The sequence below is a fragment of the Fringilla coelebs genome (genome assembly GCF_963513975.1).
Source record: "Fringilla coelebs genome assembly, chromosome: 3".
Classification (NCBI taxonomy): domain Eukaryota; kingdom Metazoa; phylum Chordata; class Aves; order Passeriformes; family Fringillidae; genus Fringilla; species Fringilla coelebs.
In genome coordinates, this window is record NC_140030.1 from 65,771,863 (window position 1) to 65,793,911 (window position 22,049).

A 22,049-nucleotide genomic window follows, 5' to 3' on the forward strand; every position below is an offset into this window, starting at 1 on the left:
GGAACTATTTTATGGCCAGTTAAACTAGCTTGCTATCTTATTGGACATTCTTCTCTGAGCTAAGGGGAAAGATTTTTCTGTGTAAATTGCTGTAATTGTGCCTTCTCGCAGTTAATATTGTCTTTCTCTGCATAACAAGTTTGCTGTTCAGCCCCTGTGGTGGGTTGACTTTAGAAGCTGCCAAATGCCCACCCAACTACGCCCTCAACTATGCCCTCACTCTCCTCTCAATTGGACAGAGAGAGAAAAATAAGACTGAAGGCTTGTGCGTTGAAAAAGGGGTAGGGATATCACTTGCCAGTTGGAACTGTGGGATCAAAACAGACTTGATTGAGGGGAATTTTTTTAACTTACTGACAATTAGTAGAGGATAGAGTGAAATAAGAAGGAAAAATGAAAACACTTTCTACCTCCCTGTCTCCATTCTTCTCCAACTTGATTTCACTCTTTAATTCCCAAATCCTTGCCACCATCCCCCAATGGTAATGAAAAAGCCTGCTTATTTAAATTACATCTACAACTGTAATGTTTTTTCAGAGAAAAGTTTAGAGAAAAATTCTCAGCAAGAGTATGAGCTTAAATACCCTATGATACAAAAATTTTCAGATGGTAGAAATGGACTCTTGGTCTGAAACAAATATATCTGAAAATAATTCAAAGTTTGGTTTAGCAGTATGTTAATGCTTGTGGGAGCATGGTTTGGATGTCAGTGTGTCCTTGTGCCTTTCTTTATCAAGTGTGACTCTCAAATCTACACAAATGAAGCCCATGTTTGAGGCATGCAGACTTGCTTTGAGTGCTTGCAGCATCTTGAAATGGTCCTGGCCAGCTGCTAGCAAGTGCGGTGTTGTGCTGCTTGCAGTGCTGTCCTGCTTGATGGCATCAACTGGGGGAGCCTGCAGGAGCAGTGAGGCTGGCTCACAGCTAACATCATCAGCAGCAGGGGATGTTTGCTAGCCCCTTTTGCTGAAGTCCTGGCATGGTGTTCCTAATTCTTGCCTGTGCCCAGTCTGCAGTCCCCTCTGCATGCTTGGTAGCTGTCACCATCCAGAGGGATACAGGGTGAGTCAGAACTCAGTGACAACATGTATATTCTATCAGCCTTGTCCTGCTCAATATCTTTGAACATTATACACAGCAGAGTAATATCAGGTAAATAATTAGCTACTGTTTTGACAGTGTGAATGTGCTCTTTTTCTGTAAGATGGGAGACTAGCCAAAAAAATTTACTCTAGCCATTAAATGGAACACCCCACAAAGAGCAGCCCTACCAAATCCAAACAGAACCAAACAGATCTGTGTATATAAATAATCAGTGGCTGAAGGAATTAGGAAAAAGAAATGTTCTTCATCAGTTCAGTAGTTTAGCATGCAGTCCTGCCAGGGCCATTGCTCTTTGTTCAATTCAAAATTGCATGTGACACTATGAATAAATCTCTAGCCATCTTATTTTTCATAGTGTAGTCTGGGGGAGCAGAGCAAAATTGATACTAGAGTTGGTAGAAGTTCCTGTAAAATGGTTCAAACAGCAACAGGTATGGGGAAATGCTCTACTGGTTTAGCACTAGCTCTTGAAGACTTCTGAGACAAATAGATAACCTCTGAGTCTCTTGTTTTATTGTTGACTGCTTTGCAGTGGAAGAGTGCTTTCTTGTGTCTGATAAATCAAAGAAACTTTTTTCTTGTTTCTGTCTTTGCATATTCATTCTCCTGTTGTATTCTTATGCCAGTATAAGCGAATTACTGCTCATTCACCTTTGCAAGAAACAAACCAAAAGTGTAGTTAAGAAATTTCAAGTTCCAAACCAGTGTCTTATGTTGTCAAAGAAACTGATTTTTGGGGAAATCTCCCTGATACAGGTAAGTGAGATGGTGTGTGTTTCTTAACTTTGCACAACTATGATTTTGCTGCTGCTGTGGTGTTTTTTTGTGTAACCTTCAGCTTTTCTCCTTTTGCTAAGCTTAAATACTTCTTTGAAGTTATTTGATATCTTCCATTTCTCAGGCTTGTTTTATTTTTCCTGATCTTCTTATAATATGACACTTCTGCATTTGTGTCTTAACTCTTCATGTTTTGTCTTAACTGATACCTGCTTTCTGTCTGCATCTTCCTCCTCCTCAAATTCTTTTCTGTTGTCCTGTGGTTTGGAGACTGACATGATCCAGATTAAGAACTTGTGTTATAGTTGATAAAATAAATACAAACATGAATGTTTCATCCTTGGGCACTTTTGGTCTTTCCTAATCCTTTCTTCTCTCCCAAGAATGAGTATACTCATATACTGTTTTCTTGCATGGCCTCTTCTAATATGCTAAAATTAGAGAACAAAAGGTAGAAATTCAAGTTTTTCTTGAAGATTTCCATGTTTTTTTCCTATAATGTTCATGTCTAAGAGGTGTAGTTTTACAACTGAGCAGCTGGAATTCTGTGTCATCTTCTAATGCTCCTTTACTGAGCCCAAATTTCATTCTATTGTTTTTGTTAATATAATAAAAATAACTCTTAAGAGTTAAAAATTCTCCTTTTGAGGGATTAGAAGGTTGGTAGTCAGTATTAGTTGCTTTTTCTTTTTGCAACCATGTAAAGACTTGAGGAATAACAGTGAAGTGTTGTCACATGAATAGAAAGAGTGGAACAATGTGACAAGACTAAAGTTTCTGAGCTTTTATTTGCTCAGTTTTTAGCAAGTTGTTGTTTATAATATATACTTATCTCTGCAGGGCTGCCGACAAGTCTCTCCCTCATGTAGAAGGTTATAATTAAATGCACCAAAATTGAAATATGCATAAAAGGTTGTTAAGTTACCTCTTAATTATGCTAATTCTTTTAAGAGCAAAAATCTTCACATATATTGCCTCTTTCCTTAGCCTCCACTCTGACTCTTCCTTTGCACTTTCCCCCTTTCACTCAGCTTTCACTTGTCTTTTGCAAAATTTGAGCCTTCTGTTTCTGAATAAACTGAAGTCTGTAAATGGCATTTTGTGAAGCCAGTCATGGTTGGACTGAAAAGATGCTGCAGGATAAAGCACGTCTGTATTGCCTTTTAAGCATTTCCAGAGCTCTTAGCTGGACTTTGTAACTTTGAGGGGGATCACAGGCAGTATTTAATAGAATCATTCTATGAAGAAAAAGAAGACTGTGTATTTTCTGACTTGAATTACTCCTCAGTATGAATTTTCATTTCTAAGCCTGTTGGACAGTGATGATGTCTCTTGTGCTGTCTGGGCAAGTAGCAGGTAGGTAGGGGACTGACATTTAGGATGCATTTGGTTCTGCTACACCAGCTTGCAGATGTGTGTACAGCTGCAGGAATTCTTTCCTTTCTCCCTGTGTAGTAGGCTTCATGAGCACTTGGTTTTTGTGAGGGGTCATTCTTCTGCTTGTGTGTCAGTGGTGGACAGCCTGAAATAGGAACACTGTATTGCAGCTTGTTCCATGATCTTCAGACAGCAGTGTGCATGAGTTCAAATGCCCTTCTGTACATCCTTACTACTGCTTCCCACTTCCTTGCTTCTTTGCAGTTTAAAAAGTTTTGTTCCTTTTTTTGTGCTACTGCTTTGCTGTTGTGTTCTGGACAAGGAAATACTGGAACTTTAAGAGTTGCCTTAGTGTAGCAGTCCTGTGGAAAATTGGAAGTGGTGGTTGGCACAGTGAAATTAGAGATTTTCAGGTATGAAGGTCTAATCTGTATTATGTGAATTAAGCTTCTTATGTCATTGTGTCAGGGATGAAAATGGTGTTTGAGATGTTTCTTAAAAAAAAAAAGTAATTTTGTGATTTCATTTTTAGGGCTGTTGTCCACAGGAACAAACAGCTGTAGAAAAATCTTGTAATAACTTTAGTATTAAAGCTGTTAAAGGTTTTTAACTGTATTTATATTACAGTGATTTAAGATGGTATGATAAAGTGGGACAACTTGAAAGTTGTAGCAAATTTCATCAATCACATTGCTTTTGGTTTTACCTTGTGTGATGCAGGTGAAACTGTGAGAAATACTGAAGCTATTTGCGATAGTTAGCAATGCAGAGTGTTGAAGGTAAACTTTTTTTGCTCTTTGATTTGTAGAAATGAATTTTAAAAATTGAGTTAAAAGTACTTTCTAGATGCATTCCCCGCTTTTTCCCCACATCATGTTTATAGTACACAAAACTAAAGATTTAAAGGCAACTCATATGACGACAGCAGCATCTTTAGGAGATGACCTTGTGATTTCTTCTGTTTATTTGACTCTGTCCATACCACCTGTTCTTTCTGTGAAAGGTGATGTTTTAGTTTCAGAAATAAGAATCTGTCTTTTATTACCTTCATTGAGGTGTTACATTTATCTGCATCACCTGAGGAGCGTGGAATATGTTGCTGAGGTTTTTTTGACACTGAGCTTTATAGTTTGTGGTAAATTAAATGCATCATTTTATTGAGACTTTGAAATTCTTGTAAATGTGTATGAAGTTAATTTGTTGTAGTAGCTTTCTCACTCAGAAGTGCAAAAACATGTTAAATAGAAAACTGGCTTCTCTTAACCCCTTGGGGGAACCACATGAGTTTTTCTTTTCTTTCATAGAGAGCTAGTCTTTTTGTATTCTTCTGGGAATACATCTTTTCCTTACCCCATCTCTTTTCTCTCCCTCATTTGACCCTTTACTCTGAGCAGTAGCAAATCAATGTAGACCCTTCACAAGTTGCTCAAATGTGTTGGAGCAGTTGGGCTTTGCTTCATCAGAGCTGTCTGGTACTTGGGAGTGTTTCCATGGGTAGGTCTGACAGAACTAATGTGTGACTGGCTCTTTGGAGAGCTGGGTATGTGCAGAGAGGGTGTTGAGAAGTAACTTCAGACTGGGATGTTGTACTGAGCCCCAGTTTTAAGCACAGATCTTGTTCTAGCGATGATTATAGCATGCATCTTGGGAGATTGGGAAGTACTTGTCCAGTAAAACTGTTTGTAGCGAGAAATAGTATTTGGCGCTACTTGCAAATAGCTTTTCTTCTGGGGTGGGGTGAGGGTGGAGGTGTCAAAGCCTTAGAATAATTTCCCCCTTGCCTTATGTGACCCAGCAATGGTGATCTTATCCTGGCTTTTTCTGGGATGGGGCTTAAGGACTAATCTTAGTCTACTATGACACTGGGAAGTTATTTTTATTGATTAAAAGTGTCCTGAGTTTCAAGATAAACCACTGAATTGAGGAAAAGATTATTTTGTATTGCATCAAATGCTTTTGTCTGCTGCAGAAGCTGTACTTGGTATTTTGGTTTGCTGTATAGCTTGCCTTTCTTGCTGGCAAAGAGTTGATCTCCCATGCACTTGTCATCATTTCCTCATCATTGTATGTAATGGTGTCCACAGGTAGATACCATGAGCTAATACTTCTTCCATAAGCACATCTTTAATGGTGTGTCCTCTAAAATATCTTATTTTCACGTTCTGGTTTGCAGTTCAAGGATCTCTTCAGCTATAAATTATATCTGTCTTTTTGTGGACTCTTAATTCCATAAGCTTGTCTTGGCTTTTTTAGCCAGTTTATACTAGTGTCCTCATTTTTCTTGTTTCACTGGTGGTTATCATCATTTTGGTCCTCGGGCTGCAAGCTCTGTCCTTGCTGAGGCATAGGCACCACCTGTCTGCTGCAGGGACATTGACCTCTGATAGAGGGCAAAAAGCCCTGAATCCTGAGTCTGCTTGTTGCCTGACTTTAGCACAGGGAAGGCATGCAAAAGAACCCTCTCTGAAAAAGCGCCCAGGACAGGATTATACCTGTGAATGTGACAGATCTACTGTTGCCAGAGGCAGCAGTACTAATATGACATGTAATTATCTGTTTTCATTAGGTGATCTTTTTTGTTGTTTAGCCAGTTTCTACAAAGGTAAAGGTGATGTGTGTATTCCAAATTGTACACAAAACCACTTGAGATGTTAAAATGACAGAAATCAAACTCTACATTTGCACAGGCTCTACCACAGTTCTCTTCAAAGCTTGTCATTAAATAATAAAAGCATTTTTTTGAATGGGATGTGTGCATCTAATCCTTTGCCTAAACAATGGGCAGCTGAAAGCCTATGGCTCAGGTTCTGCCAAAGGCTTGATAGGCTTTGAACTTTGGTTGGTCTCATTTTTACTGCTCTGTTGCTGAATTTTCATTGAATTATACAACAGTTTAGGTTGGAAGGGCTTTTAAAGACCTTCTAGTCCCAAACTCCCTGTCAGGGGCAGGGACATCTTCCACTAGGTGAGGTTGCTCAAAGCCCCATCTAATCTGCTTGGGAGCATTTTCAGGGATGGGGCATCCTCAGCTTCTCTGGGCAACAGGTTCCAATGCCTCACTACCCTCATAGCAAAGAATTGCTTCCTTATATGTAATCTAAATATATTCTTTCCCTTTCAAACATTTACTCCTTATCAATGTACTTCCTGATAGTCTCCCTCCCTGTTTCTTTGTAGCTCCCCTTTAAGTACTGGAAGGCTGCTCTTCTCCCACTGAACAACCCTGGCACTCTCAGCCTGTCTTCATGGGAGAGATGTTCCAGCCCTCAGATCATCTTTGTGGCCTCCTCTGGATCTGCTCCAACAGTTCCCTGTGCTTGGGGCCCCAGAGCTGGAAGCAGTACTCCAGGTGGAGTTTTATGAGAGCAGACTATCTTGTCCAATTTTTCTCACACTGTTGAGAGTGGTATATCCTCAAGGGTCTTTCTATATTGAAGTGGGAAATACTCAGTGGGTTCACATGGGTCGTCAGTGCTTGCTTGATTGCATAAATACCTGGTTTAATGTGTTCCAGATATTTGTCCTGCAATTGCCAAGCAGAATTTAGGTACTTTCAGAGCAGTTAATCAGGAAGGGGTTCAGCTTTGGGGACTAATTAATGACTAAGCCAGGGAAGGAAATGAGAGTTTAATTAGGATATAGGATTAGCAGTGCCTCAACTTAGTGCTGTTCTGATCAAATGACAAAAGAAAATCTTATGTTTGCCAGAAGCCATAAGAAGGGACCATTCATAATACTTTACTCCAATTTCTCTTTTAATTTTTTCTCCATTAAGATGTCTCACAAAGTGGCTAAGACACCTTTATGACTGTTTCTTCTTACCTCTAGAGGAAGAACTGTAATTTTGTCATGAGCAAAATTCTCAAAAGTTTGCTTAGCATTTTGGTTCTGCATGAAGGTGTGGAACCTTCCCCAGTGGTGCAATATTCCTTGGTCAGCAAAGGAGTATAACTGGGAAAGGAAGTAATTTATCTCAAGAATTGGGCTTGCCTTTCACCTGATCTTCCTCACTAGGGCTGGGTGGCAGTATAAGATATTTAGCATTCTTTGTGTTGGTCATGTGAAGCTAAAAGCAGGCAAACTTATGGTCACTATTTCTGTAGTGAACTTTCTAGATTATTTTAGGGATAGAAGTGTGAGAGTATTTGGTGTAGCTTGCACTAACAAATATTTTGGATTGAAATTCTTTAGTTATCCTGTTTATTCTTTTTTCTTGCTTCTCCTTCATCTTTAGAGCACTACTACACCATGTGACTTTTAGGGGCTTCCTTTAAACCTTCTATGTTTCAGGTTTCATCTTAGTAATAACGAAGGTTAATAGGCTAAGGTAAATAATTTACAGGCATCTGTGAATGATCTTTGACAAAATAATGGAATAGCCAAAGAAGCTCAGACTTGGCCTGTCTAGAAACAAAATAAACAATTTCTGTTTTTTTTTTAAACTTCCTTTGTCTATTTAATTTCTGTGAAGACTGTGCTTAACTTCATTGTCAAGATTGGTATGCATGTTTCCCCAGTTCTATCTTCCAAGTGTTGCCTGCCCAGGAATTTGCAAGGGTAGCATCACTTGGTATGAGTCTTAGTTGTGAAGAATTGAAATGTGCTAGTCAATTGTTATAAGCTGACCAGAAGTGTGTAGAAGGTTTGTTACATAGTTTAAGTGAAACTATTTAGCTTTTCACTAAACCATATTGCCAGGTGCTATGCTCACGTGCCCTTTGAATGCTTCTAGGGATGGTGATTCCAGCACCTCCCTGGATGCTGGAAAACTTCCAGTGAAGAAGTTTTTCCTAGTATCTAGCCTAAACCTCCCCTGGTGCAACTGGAGGCCATTGCCTCTTGCCCTGTCACTTGTTACCTGGGAGAAGAGACTGACCCCTACCTGCCTACACACCCTCCTTTTAGACAGTTGTAGAGAGTGATAAGGTCTCCCCTGACCCTCCTTTTCTCCAGGCTAAACACCTCCAGCTCCCTCAGCTGCTCCTTAATAAGACTTGAGCTCTAAACACTTCACTGTTGCTATTCTGTGGACTCAGTCCTGCATCTCAATGTCCTTCTGGTAGTGCTGGGCCAAAAACTGGATACAGGATTTGAGGTGTGGTGTCATCAGTGCCAAGTACTGGGAGATGATCACTGCCCTGGACCTGCTGGTCATACTTTCTGACAGGCCAGGGTGCCAGTGACCTTCTTGGCTACCTGGGCACACTGCTGGCAAGTTTGTGAAAAAGGAGCTTGCTTCCTTTCTCTGTCATTCCTTCAGACATGAGCCTGCTGCATGTTCTTGGATGTGCTCTCATCTACTCAGTGCTGGTGATTCCACACCTGGAGTACTTGGTCCAGTTCTGGGCTCCCCAGTACAGGAGAGATGAGAGTATACTGGGGTGAGGGCTGTGATGAGGATGAAGGGACTAGAGCATTTCCCCCGTGGGGAAAGCAGAGCTGGGACCGTTCAGCCAGAAGAAAAGGATCAGAATCTGAGGGATGCTACTGAAGTTTATAAATATCTGAAAGGGTGGTGCAAAGATGGTTGTTAGGCTCCTCTGATGCTGTTGAAAGGACAAGAGGGAAGGGGTGCAAACTGAAACACAGCAAACTCAATTTTTGTTAAAACCTTGTCTTGGGTTGTTCAGAGATGTTGCGAAGTCTCTGTCACTGCAGATGTTAAAAATCTGACTGGACATGGCCTTGGGCAACCTGCTTTGACTGGGGAGTTGGATTAGACAAATGATCTCCAAAGATGCCTCCTGGCCTCTACCATACTGTGCTTTGTACAAAAACACTTCGCTCAAAATTTTGCCAAACTTTCCAGGAACAATGAAAAAAGCAGTGGATTCATAGAGGTGAAAGTTTGCTTCATCCTTGAGACAGCCACATGAAATTGCTAGAAAACTTACATTGATATTACAGTGATTGTAAGAGTCACAAAATTGCCCTGGGTGTGTAAACTACACACACTCATTGTTTTTGGTGTAGAAATCTTGTAACAAGTGATAGTGTGTTAGGACTTTGTAAGGACGCTTCTGTACCTTTTTTCTTAATTTCTGAGTTAATTATAATTGCAAAGTTTATTTTTTTATTGCCTTCCATAGATGAAATACAACTGTGAAAACAAGTGGGTTTTTTTTTCCCTTAGGATACATATGCTATTTTTTTGTCTTAAGGCTGGATTTCTAAATACTGTCAGAGGTTTCAAGCAATCAAACTGAGAAAGTTAACAGCTTGCCTTTGCATAACTCAACTGCTCAAGGTGTTATGTCATGATTGTCTTCTACACTGGACTGAAAGATTTAAACTCCATGGGGTTATAAATTCCATTTCTTTTAAAATAACTGTAGTCTGCACACTGCTGCCACTGAAATGGGTCCTACACAGTCTGAATCCAGAAATGCTTGGTTAATTTTCTTCCAGAAACATCTGAATAGCACTTGTGTAATTTTGAAAATGTTAACATACAATTTTTTGAAATCTGTTGATTAAATTGATTTTCACCAGGGAAGTGGGATAGTCTTATTAGACTTGTCTTCCTGTCTTTTTTTTCCCTGCACAACTAGTTCAACTTGTAGTAACTAGTGGAAGTTTAATCCAGTATTCATAAACCTAATTGTGTGTTATAAAGCTAAGTAAGCAGCTAGAGGTTGTGTGAACATACCAGTCAAATATGCCAGTCAGCATGTGCATGTGAAGGACAGCCTGGGGCATACCCAGCTACCTGTAGCCTGTGACTGTGTGCTGGGATGGGGTGGGAGGTGCAGTGAGAGGCCAGAGGAGATGTGGGCAGCAGCTGGCACTAATGGGGCATCCACTGATATGTGGGAGGCCAAGCATACTCAGTCTTCAATTAGGAAATTGGAGCATGTAGTTAGCATGTGGGAGCCAGGTATTAGTATTTAAATCTCAGGAACTGGCTTCTGTTTGTGATTAGCTGTTGACCTAGAGAGTTTTAGAGAGGAATAATGATAGAATCTAGGAGCTTGGGTAAGAGAGGCAGCTCTGATGGGGTGGATCAGGAAGGGCTTGAATATTTGGAGTGAAAAGACAGGGAGTGAGGAGAGGTTAGGATTGCAGCCTTTGGGTTGTTGGAAAAGAAAAATAGGAAAACTTCTGACTGAAAGAGTTGGGATAGAAGAGACGCTGGAATATGAGTGGGCAGAAAAATTTAGTGTTGTGAATAACTTTTCAGTGCTATTGTCTTTACCTGCCTGTCACACAGAACAAAATAACATTTTCTTTTGTGCTGTAAGCATTGTTTCCTGAAGATGTTCAAACAAGGCTGTTTTTGATGTCTGCCTGATTTGAAACTCTGCCATAACTACAAGAGAGCTACTTGCATGTATACAGTTTATGGCTTGGCTTCCTTCTCTGTTCGAGCAATCTTGTTTACTTGTGCCTGTGCAGGTTCTCTGACATCTGTTGTCTCTGCTTCCTTTCTGGTATGCAGAGGGGCTTTTTTGTGAGGATGGCTCTCCTGTTATGCAGAAGATTAAGCTAGTTGAGCACAGTGATCCCTCTGACCTTATATCCTGTGAATCACCTCCACAAGTGCAAGTGAGCCTAATAACAGTTCTAATTTGGGCAGAGAAAAAGGAGCAGATGGCTAACACCAACTTGTGGATTCCATTTTCTTTATAACCACTTAGAAATTCAAAGACCTAATCTGTGCTCATAACAAAACCAGCTGTAGTAAATCTAGTTTGTGATTTTGTGTTCATAAATTTACCTTGTCTTTTTTTATTTAAGTGCCTTCCTGTTTGTTGCTTAGAAATGTCTTCTTTGGTAGATTTTGGGCAGGAATTATCTACCTTTCTTTTCTCTTTCCATGTGCTGGGCAGTTTGTGACATGCATGCTCAAATGTATTTGTATTGTATGTGCAAGCTTCACGGGGCTGTCCCGCAGTGGGACCTGAAGCTGCTTGGTTTAACCCGGTGTTGGGGACCCATTGCGAGCTGCTGGAGTGACACGTGGGGTTTCTGCCTCTGGTGACCCTCTGGAGCAGCCTTGAGTACTGCCTGCAGTTCTGGAGCAGCCTCGGGACGCTGCTTACAGCCCTTGGGTTTGCAGTGTCATCCCATGAAAACAGCAGGGTCACTGGCTGGGCAGCGTGGGCTGTCAGGCTCCGTGCTGAGCGTTATTTCTGTCTCCCGAGAGCTTGGTTATCTATACCTCCCTTTTAATCATCATTCCACATTCCAGCGTGGCGTGTTAGGTTGCTTTTGTTGGGAGGTATGGAAACAGCTATTTTAATGTTCCTTCAGCTGTGAGGATGCCTTCCTCTAGGTTATCAGTTGCTGGGGGATTTTTTTGTTGTGAAGTAAACACAATTTAGCTTAAAATTGCAGTGCACTTTGGTGAGGACCAGAGGGTGGTCCTCATTACTTGTCTGTGGTGTCTTGTTTGTGGAGGTGTCTGCTGATGGGGAAACAGCAGGTAGTGAGAGGGGCATGACTTTTCTTTATGCTTTTTTTTTGGGCTAATGCTATATTCCATAGTTTTTTTTTTTTTGTTTGTTTGTTTTGGTTTTTTTTTGGTTTGTTTGTTAGATACACTATAATTATTACTCTAGTTTTGCCCAGCTGCTGAAGTTTGGAGAGAGAAGGAAAAGGAACGAGGGTAAGCTTTGTGCATAGCACTGATTGCAGAAATTAAAATTGCAGCACAAAGGTGAAAGTTTACAAGCAAATTATGTGTTGCTGGAGCTATTTTTTTGTGCCCTGGTGTTGCAAGAGAAGAAAAAATGTGCAGTACAATCTTAACTTTTGCTTTTTGTTCCTTTAAAAAAACAAAACATCTTACGTCCCTCCTTTCCCTCAATCCTTAAAAAAGGCCCAACCCAAAACCTGCTGATAAAGATTGTTCTGTGTTGATAAAGTCAGGACCAGGACTCACGATGAGCTCAGGGGTTTTTCTGTGAGCTTGGTGGTCACAAACTGGTGCTTCCTGGCTTGCTTGGCTTTTTGCTTCTAGGTAACAGGGATAAAAACTATGCTGATTTCTGTGCTCAAATTTTAGGCGCTTATTTTGTGTCTTTTGCTCTATGAATTAGTCTGAGTTTGACAAAAAGATTAGTTGCTTTCAAAAGGCCTTTTCTGTCCAGGAATATAAACCTTATTCCTCTTTTTGTTACTGTTGTCAGGGTTTCATGGGTGTGCAAGTCTTGGGAGGGGTGTCTAAGATAGATACTCCTGATTGCCTAAAGGTTTGGGCAAAGGGATGTTTCTAACTTCCTTACATTCCAAGTGTCTTAATTGAAACCCACAGGCTAATTCCTTCTTTTATTTCTAAATTCCTTTGCTGAGAACCTAAATAACGAGGTGGTGAAGGCAAAATTAAGTCTTCAAATGTGAGATGACCCTTGGTAATGTGTGCTGGAGTGGTTGGGCAATTTCTGTACTTTATTTGCCAATCAAGTCTATGCTTGTCCAGGGCATTTTCATTTTAGTGCTGTTCTGCCAGCTGTTTTGGGTGTGATAACTTCTGTCTTTGAAAAGCTAAATAATGCGGTTCTGTCATGCAAGCATGTAATGTGTTTTGGGGAAATAAGAAAGCTCTCTTTCAGCATGAAACAGAGGTTGAGTAGAGGACAAACCACAATCCAGTGAGGCTTTTGTTTTTACTTCTATTTTTAGATAATTTAGATTTCTTTTTGCTCTCCAACATGATATTCATGGGGTAATAGATTGGACTTGAACTATTTTCAAGGTGCCCCAGATGAAGTTAAAGCACAGTGTTGTGGGTGGAGGAGGTGTGTAAGGATACAGAAGGGGCTGCTGGGGGTGACTGAGTGCCAGGACACAGCCTGGGCATCTGATCACAGGAGCCGGCTGTTCGAGCACACTCCAGTTGGGTGGACATACATCATCTTGTGTAACAGAAGCAGGCACCCGGCATAGGAAGCTTTTCTCTCTTTTGTCATTACAAGAGTTTGTGTGTGTGTGTGTGTTTAGGTTTGCTTTTATATCCTCTTAAAGGAACAAACTGTTCTGACATTGTCCATTACTAGTCCATTAAGTGACTGGAGGGCAGGCAGAGAGAGGAAACAGTCAGTAGGTAATGAAGCAGAATTTGGCCCCGAGTCAGTCCTTGGCTTTTACTGTCGGGCTGCAGCAGTGTGAAAGGAAGCAAATGTTTTAGCAACTTGGTGAATTTGTTTCTCGCTGGGCTGTAACTTGCTGACATTTTTAATGTCTTGTGTGAGAAGTTGACTGGCTGGATTTACTGTGTGCTTTGCTGAATGGTTATATTGTTTTTGTACTGAATGTGGCTAATTAGTTATCCAAATCATAATGTCAGCCTCCAGGGGTTAGCCTTACAAATTTGTAGGAATCTATAGAAAATTACTTTGAAGGATAAAATAACTTGTCAATGTTGCTATCCAAGCACTAGCACTTTAGTTTCTTTTTTTTTTTTTTTTCCTACGGGTTTATAGGAGAAAGCTTGACAAAACTGTAGCTGTAACAGCCAGTTACAAAAATCCTAGTTACAGAGGCTTTTATAAAGCAAGCATAAGAGTAGAGTCTGACTGGCAAAGGTTGTCTGTGGATTTTATAACCGACCAGGATGTTTTAGGAAGATGGGATTTGTGGGGGTTCTTATTCCTTGCTTAAGAAATAGAAAGGATGCACTGCTCCTTAGGGGATAGTAGGGGTACATAAATTCATATTCTTTCATTCACCAAATCTTTTATCAAGACTAAGTAGTTCGTAATTATCCAAGATGTGGGTTTTGGTGGATGTTTTTCCTTCCCCTTCCTAGAAAACCCTCTTTTTGAAAAGAGAGAAAAGGGGCTGGGTCAGTGCAGTGTCTGCTGCTGCAGCACACCTCACAGGAGCACTGCCACAAACTGGACTGTGGTGGTGGGGAGCAGGTGTGGGAGCAAGGCTGCTGAGGAGTCCTGGCAGGCTGAAGCTGGGGAATGCTGAGGAGAGCTGTCACCTTCTGCCATGCCTGTGCTTGGGAAGGGGCTGAACCCTCCAAGAGTGGGGTGTGTAGAGCCCCTACCGCACGAGATTTATAAACTCAGGACCCTTTTCATAACTGTTGCTCTCCTTTTACACAGTCATATAACTGGTTTTGGCCTCTCTGTTCTTTGTCTTCATCATGCTAAGGAGCAATAGTGTTAAAAGAATGTGATACCTTCAACTGTGGTGTTGCTCTTAGTTCTCACAGATGCTTAAGGAAGGAAAAAGGCAGATGGAGCCTTAGGAAAGCATTATGGTACATTAGGGGTGTAGTTGGGGGTGTTGACACAAAAGGGGCAGACTGGTTAATGAATGATATTTAGAAAGAGAAATGTGTTTAAATCTCAGTATGTTCAATACAAATAGTATTTGCAGTTAAAGCTAATGGAAAACATTGCTCCAACAGTGGCAGTTGGACCAATCTAGTCCATTCCTGTGTCTTAAAAGGAAAAAAAGAAAACAGACTTGTAGGGGGAAAATGGATGGAATATATTCTTTTTTAAATTTTTTTTTTTTGAGTTTCATCTTGTCTGCCAAGCTGCTGTGAGATAGGTACTTAGGATCTACTAAGAAGTTACTGTCTTTGATGGTAAGGAGCTGTATGCCACTGAGGGGAAAAGACAGGGTTAACAAGGCATCTTAGGTAATTATACTCCCCTGAAACAACACCTTGAGTTTGAACATTCTGAGCATGGCATGCTATAGCTATCTTGGAGCTTGCTCAGAAAAATCTTTTCAGTCACTGGGCTGTCTTTGATGTTTGGTTGAGCTTGAGGTGTGACTCAAGAGTAGGGTAAAGCTGATCTGTTGGATCAGCTTTAGCTGCCAAAGAGGAGAGGCATGGAAGGGTGAAACAATGGCTCCTGGCTGACATGCACCCTTGTGTCCTAAGCAGATTTTTCAGCTGTAGCCTAAAAGAAGCCCAGAACTAAGGTCTTAATTTAGATGGATATGAACAATTTAATACAGTTCAAGTTTTTCAACTGTCATGACACTTCATTTCTTATTGATGTGGCTTCTTGTATTTGGACTGAGCTGTAGCCACTATTCTTTGCTGTTAGTTAAAACATACCTGGTGGTTGGTTTATGTGTGTAACAGCTTTTTGGCTAGATGAATTAGATGTGAATACATGGATAGTGTCAGCTTCTGTGTTAGGCCAGAAATTAGAAATGTTGAGGTTATCTATATAAATCTTCTGGTTGTATTCTGTGGTTTTTAAATTTATTTTTTTAAGATCTGGATTTTATAGATGAAAATTTATTGTAAAACAGTCTCAATTGGTGCTGAGGTATATGATCTTGTAAGTGGTGCTTTTTAATCATAATCTGGTATTGCTTCAGACTGCATAAATTTTCATGATTGCATGAAGTAGAAAATTTGAGTTGCAATCAGGCTTTTTCTGTGGCTTCATTCCAAGTGCAGGGACAGTTTGTCTGAAAACCATCATGGTTTGCTGGAAAAATTGATGCCAGCTGCCACCAAGAGGTTCTGCAAGAGAGCGTTCCAGACAGCAGTGTGTTGTGGTTGCCTGAAGGGTATCTCAAGATTGGTCTGCCAAGAAGCTGGTGGAGTCTTGAAGGGCTCTTGGAGACTCCTGATCCAGGCTGCAGCTGTCCAAGTTTGCCTGGTGTAAGGCACTGACTGCCCTGTCTGTGGTTTGTGCAGGGCTTTGGAGGTTGAAGCCTTTGACAGGCTGCATGTGTGTATTTTGTCTGTGGCAAGCAGACCTGTAAATCCATACTGGGTGAACCTCCCTGGCCTAGTCTGGTTGTCAGCACTTATTTCACTGTCATTTAAGTACAGGTGATGAAGCACAGGCTCATCTTTAGCAGTGCTCGGTGCAATTTACCCAAGATGTGTCCTGTGATACAGGCAGGAGTGTCTGTCCTGTGCTGGATGTGACTCACCCTGGTTTAGTTGGACAGGCTCTGTAAAATTGCTGGTGACTCCTAAATGGCTTCCTTAGGCATCCTGGGAAGCTGCCTTCTCTCTGCCCAGCTGGAGGCCACTGCTCCTCCCTCTGCTCTGACCTGCAGGCGCTTACCTGCCCTTCTTCCTTGTCCTGCTGGCTCCTTCTGGCTGTCTCACAGACCCTAGGTGGTGGTACTTTGGTGTCACAGCAGCAGGGCATCTGAAGGGAAGGGCTGCTGAGCCCTCCCCACACCTTAGCTGAACTTCTGTGACTGATCACTAACACACTTCTGAACACTTCACACACTTCAGGTGCAAAAACAGGCTGAGGGTGGGTAGGGCTGCCAGTGCTTCAAGGGTTGTCCCAGCAGCTTTGCTACCACAGAGGCTATTATCTGCATCAGAAGCTTGAGTAAGGGCCTCAGCAGCTTTTGGAGTAATGCATTCAGGCAAAAAGGTGTTGACAAGGTCTGTTAATTAAAAGCCCATGGTTTTGTAGGTTGTTTTTCACCAGATGGGAAGCTTGTGAATTTTATGCATCAGAAACCCGCTTGGGAGGTGCTGTGAGGCTGATTCTAATGCAAAGGAGCTGCTGTGGTTACTAGCAAAGGCAAAGCATTTGTGTGCCTCTGCAAGTACTAAAGTGCTGTGGATGGTTGTACAGCTTTATTGACAGATAAAGCAAAAAGTTCTCCCACTTCTCAGGACAGTGTTTGATGTGACCTATATTGAACAATCTAGGATTAAGAAGAATGCAACTTCACTCATTGTTTTCTTGTTCTCTCTCTCCAGATGAACACAATGATGTACAGAAAAAAACCTTTACAAAATGGATAAATGCTCGGTTTTCCAAGGTAATGTCGGTTTGGATGTACTACTTAATTTTGTTTGGTTCACTGTTTAGAATAATTTTGGTTAAATATACTTTGCTCTTACTCTTGTTGAATATTCCTAGTAAAATGTCAGTGTTTAGTGAAAACAGATAAAATAGTGTAGTGTTTGTTCCCTCATTTTCCTCCTGCACATAAACATTTGATACTATATTTTAAGAAAAAAATGAAAGCTTCTATTTGATGATATATCAGAATAGTTATTTGCATGAGTATATCTGCTTGGTTTTGTTTAGTTTTGGTTTAGTTTATTTCTATGTGCAGTTTTTGGAGTGTGTTGCAGCAGATTTCGAACCTTCATCACTGTGTTTACTCTGCTGCTGAGTCAGCTTTCCTCACTCTGTAAACCTCTAGTTGAAGCCACCTGGTGTTGCTACTTGAGCCTTGACTGAAATTTTATATAATTACTTGCTCATTTTGAATTTTCCTCAGCTCTCATGTTGTACAGTTCTCATTTTAATTCTCTCTACTGCCTTGAAACTTACTGAGTATCTTTCATGGTTTGGGATGATAAAGGAAGTGACGTTTGCTTTGGAATGCTATTTAAAGCCTGCTTTTTGCACTGTTCTGCTGACAGGGAAAAATGACACTTTGCCTGGGAATATAAGCATCTGTGGAAAGTTTTCCTGCTTCATAGTTTGAATGTGTGAAAGAACCTGCAATATTATCAGGGAAAACTCATGTTTTTTCTGCCTAGTGTTGTGCTGCAAATGGAGTAGCTACTCTTTTGCATGCTCTTATTGAAAAGTGGCATGCGTGTGAAATCCTGAGAGGAGATATAAATATAAAGGAAGGGGGGTGTGTGTGGTTGTGGTTTGGTGGTGTTGTTGGTTTTTGTGGGTTTTTTTTTAAATAAAGCTGCAACAGTGCCTTAGCTATGAGTGGCTGCTTCTGGAATGCTGCCCTTCTGAAGTTCTTGATCAGAAATGTAAAGAATTTTTACCTTCCTTTCCTTCCTGTGCAACAGGATGCTGGGCAATGCAAGGCTTGTGGTCTCCATTGAATCATTTTGGCTTGGGTTTGTTTTGGTTGAAAGCTGATATCCTGCACTCTTCATCCAATGCATTCTTGGCTAGTTTGCTCTTAGAGGAGGAATGTGTGTGGGTAACTGGTGGCTCTACGCTCAGCTTTCGACTGCTGCTCAGAGGAATGGTGGTTCTGCAGAAGGAGTGGGGCAGGATCATGTAAGGAAAGGAAATGTGGTGAGAAAGAAAAGACTGACTGTGGTCATGTAGCTGGCATAGAGGTGGCATGGACATGGAAATGACAGTGATACTGAGAATGAATGACACTCATACTGAGACTGTGCCAGGTGACTCATCTGTGAGTGCTGCAGGCATTGTATTGAAGAAGGTAGAATTATGTTCAGTCATTCTGCTGTAGTCACATGGATGTATCTTATACAGCATCTTTCCTTCTATACTGCATAATCAGACAGATCCTCCTAAGCTCCTGGATTTCCCAGGCACAGGGTATGGTCAGATACTCACAGGATTTTAAGTAACTATAGCTTTGTAACTCTGTAACTTCATGGCCCATTAAACACCTGAAGCTATGAAAGCCTTGCTAATGATTAAAGAGACTCCTATAAAAGGACATACTCCCAACTGCTGCATGCCCAATTCAAACTTGAGCATGGCTATTTTGGCATGACAAGACAGATTTATTAAGACTGGCATGTTCAAATTGCAAGGAAAATGATGGTGTTAAGTAGAAATCACCTCATGTAAGGAAGTCTAGTTTCCACTGTACCTTAAAAATAGAAAGGGACTGATTTCAGTGCTGTTGTGTCAAAGTTTTTTATGTACCAAGTAATTTGGATTGTTTAAAATTCTTTTTCTGTCAAGTAGATCGATTTAGCTGCTTAGTTGGGTAGAGAGATTTCAGAGGTTAGTTAAATGTTATTCAACTTACATTGCAGAAAACAAAATGGTAACTTTGTTGTTTTGTGTGGAATTGCAAAATTTCCTTCCAAAAATTTTACTTGTCCTTCCATGTTAATTATATCGTACTTGTCCTTCATTTAAGCAAATAAAAAGTAATTGGCTGATTTCATAAACTTAGCATACAAAAAATGTAAAATTGCATAATGCTGGGTTTGATTTAAGTCAATTCACTAAGGTTTTACAAAGGATCTAGAGAGAGAGCAGTCTTTCCCTTCTTTCATCAGAGCATAGGTAGGTGAGTAAATCACTGCAAGTATCTCAAGTGTGCTGAGAGGTGCTTGCTTCAGTACCCTGATGGGTGAGATAAGAGTTCTTGGTGTAGTCCCCTGTACAGTATCTCGGTTTTGCACTCTTGGTTTAAACTCTGCTAGAACAATGCCTTTTATTTGTGTGTGTTGTTTGAAAATCAAGGCACAAACATTTAAAGTGGATCATTTTAAGGTCAATAAATGTACTCAGCCACGACTCAATGCTCTCTTAGACATACCTTAGGACGGCTGTACACACTACAGTTCACAAGCCTATGATGGCTTGGTAGTAAGGATATTTTGTTAAAATCAGAGGGAGTAAAAATTGTTAGAGACATAGTCTGTTACTAGGCTTTAACCAATAGGGAAGTTTATGCTCAAATAAATACTGAGGCAGAGCATTTCAACATGTGTTTGTAAAGCCATGTGATGTTTTTAATTGCTTTATTTTTTCCATTGCTCTGTCCAGTCTAATTTCCAGAGTCTGATTTAGCTGTTTTCCTGTGGTATAGCCTTACCAATTAAAGCATCTAGTTGTATGGATAGCTGATATATGTTCTTTACACATTGTAGGATTGTTTTCTATCCTTTTATCCCTTCCCATATTAATCTTTATTAATACTTACCAGTATGTTATTTTCAGAACACCTTTCTGCAATGCAGAAGTGCTATCTTGTCACAGTGGTTTTTAGCCACTGCAAATAAAGGTAAGCATCAGAATTGGCTACTAATTTTGAGTGACCAAACTGAGACTTTCGCTAAATTGTCACAGAGGATTTAATATTTCCTTGACGTTTCTTGATATAAAACAGAGCCCTTGATCCTTATGACAGAATTCAGAGGGTTCATCTCTTCTGCAAACTCAATCAAGCCATCCAAAATATCTAGTTGGTTTTCAGATGGAGCTCAGTCAGCATAGAAAAGGGACTTGAAGATGATTATGCCTGTGTCAGCAAGGACTGGTTTTAGTGATCTGAGGAAGTCTCTTAATCTGGCACATAGTTAGTAAGTGCATGTAAAATTGTGTTTTAAATGATTCTGATGAGTTACAGGGGAACTTCTGGCTAATAGAGGAGCTTGAATTCAAGTCTGAAGTATAACGTAGTGCTCCAGTACCCCTATGTTATTTGTTTCACACTGGTAAAGAGAAAGTAAATAAAGGTTTTGTAATCTACTCTAGTTTGTCCAAATATCTGAATAGCTTCAATCTTTATCTACTTAGATGTTTTATCAGCAGGCCTGGGATTTTTAACTGCATCTTGCAGATGTCTGATGCTTCAGCATATAATTATAGAGCAAAGTAGTTGGATACTCACACTTGCAACTCCAGAAGGTTTCTAGAAACTTGATAGGCATGTTAAGGAATTCAGGAGTCTCGTGTCCCACTTTAGAACCCTGCAAGTACAATTCCTTCTGCCCTATTTTCTTTCTTTACTCCTACTCTCTGACCCTGTTTTTGGTTGGTATGTTTGTTTGGTTTTTTTCCTCTCACTTACTATTACACCCTCTCATGTCAGAAGCCTTGCCTGCCTGGCAAATCCTTGCAAATCTGGAGTTTGACGGCCCTGCCTATTTCATATCCACTTTTGCCTTTGTCACTATACTTTTTTTCCCATCGAGACACAGTTTTTCTTTTTAAAGCTCCATATCTGCTCCATCTGCCCTTCATTTCCCCTCTCCTGCCTTTACAGGATTTGCTGCTTGTGTGGTCAGTCCTATTTTTGCATTTCCCTTTGTCTCAACGGTACTAACCTTGCCCTCCCTTCACCTTCTTGCAGGATCCCGTCTTTGCTGGCTTTAGTTTTCTCATTTTCCAAGGTGGTACTTTTCCAAGTTTGCTTTCAGAATGGTTCCTCTCCTCCTCTGCTCTTCCTGAGCTTGGCAGGTGGAACACAGAGTCAGCACAAGAAACATGATTCCCTAACTTAATTTAGACCCATGGAGTCAGGTCTGTCACAGCCTGTCGGAACTCAGTGCTGTCACTCACTCCCTAGAGGAAGCTTACAGATCCAACACTGGCAAACTGAAGCAGTGTCTTTTTACCAAAACCTTGTTTCTTCACTGTGTTTGGGATTTTCCCACAGGGATGGTAACAAAAAGCTTTATTGCTAGGAAGGTTGTACTCTGCAAGAAGAGCATAAAGGCCCAGAGATTTGTGGTATTCAGTGAAAATGACACTGGATTTCCCTGCCCCTCAGTTAAAAGTCTTGGATATGGCAGGCTGTTGAATGGAGTCAGCTGGGGCATTGTTCCAAGGTGTCAGGAACTGCATTCAAAGCCCTTACATGCCTGAGCGCTGGGCCTCCCTTTCCTTTCCATCATGTGTTCCCATCTCTTTCCAATACAAGCTCAATTTCTTTTTTTTATATACAGGAGCTTTATACAGTCTTACTTGTGCATTTGCGGTGTTCTTGCTGCATGTATTTGTGATTCTGCTCCTCCAGGTCCCGTGCTAGTGCCCTGACATCTGCATTGGCCAGCATTGCCAGGGCTTGGAGCCAGGCCAGCATCTGCCAGTGTGAATAAAGCCAGACATCCCACACTTTTACAGCATCTTAAGCTCTTTTTCCTGCTCTGTGGTCTTCCAAAAATACGTCTGACTTTAGGGTTAGAGTAAAGAAGAGGAGGAGGCGCAGCCTGAGAGCAGAATGCATCCTTCTGGGCTGAGCTCCAAGGTAGCCTTCGAGAAGGCGAGTGCTCAGTGTGGGGCTCCTGTGCATTTGCTCTCCTGGGCTCCGATGCGTCCCCTCCCCTGGAAGGACACCCAGGGAAGATGAGAGTAGACAGGCCAGTAGGAGAACTGATGAGTTGTTCTTGGAGCGCTTTGGGGTGTTGTGGC

At 41.0% G+C, this 22,049-nt stretch overlaps 1 protein-coding gene across 3 annotated transcripts in view; it reads left to right on the forward strand.

The window, feature by feature from the left end:
- The window catches only part of UTRN (utrophin), a gene marked incomplete at its 5' end in the record, with an annotated part of 335,751 nt that overhangs the window by 40,247 nt on the left and 273,455 nt on the right, over positions 1–22,049 (forward strand). For all 3 annotated transcript variants that reach the window (XM_084203642.1, XM_084203643.1, XM_084203641.1), the window contains one exon: positions 16,919–16,980. In XM_084203642.1, coding sequence (XP_084059768.1) covers positions 16,919–16,980 — 62 coding nt within the window. The remainder of the gene's footprint in view (positions 1–16,918; positions 16,981–22,049) is intronic.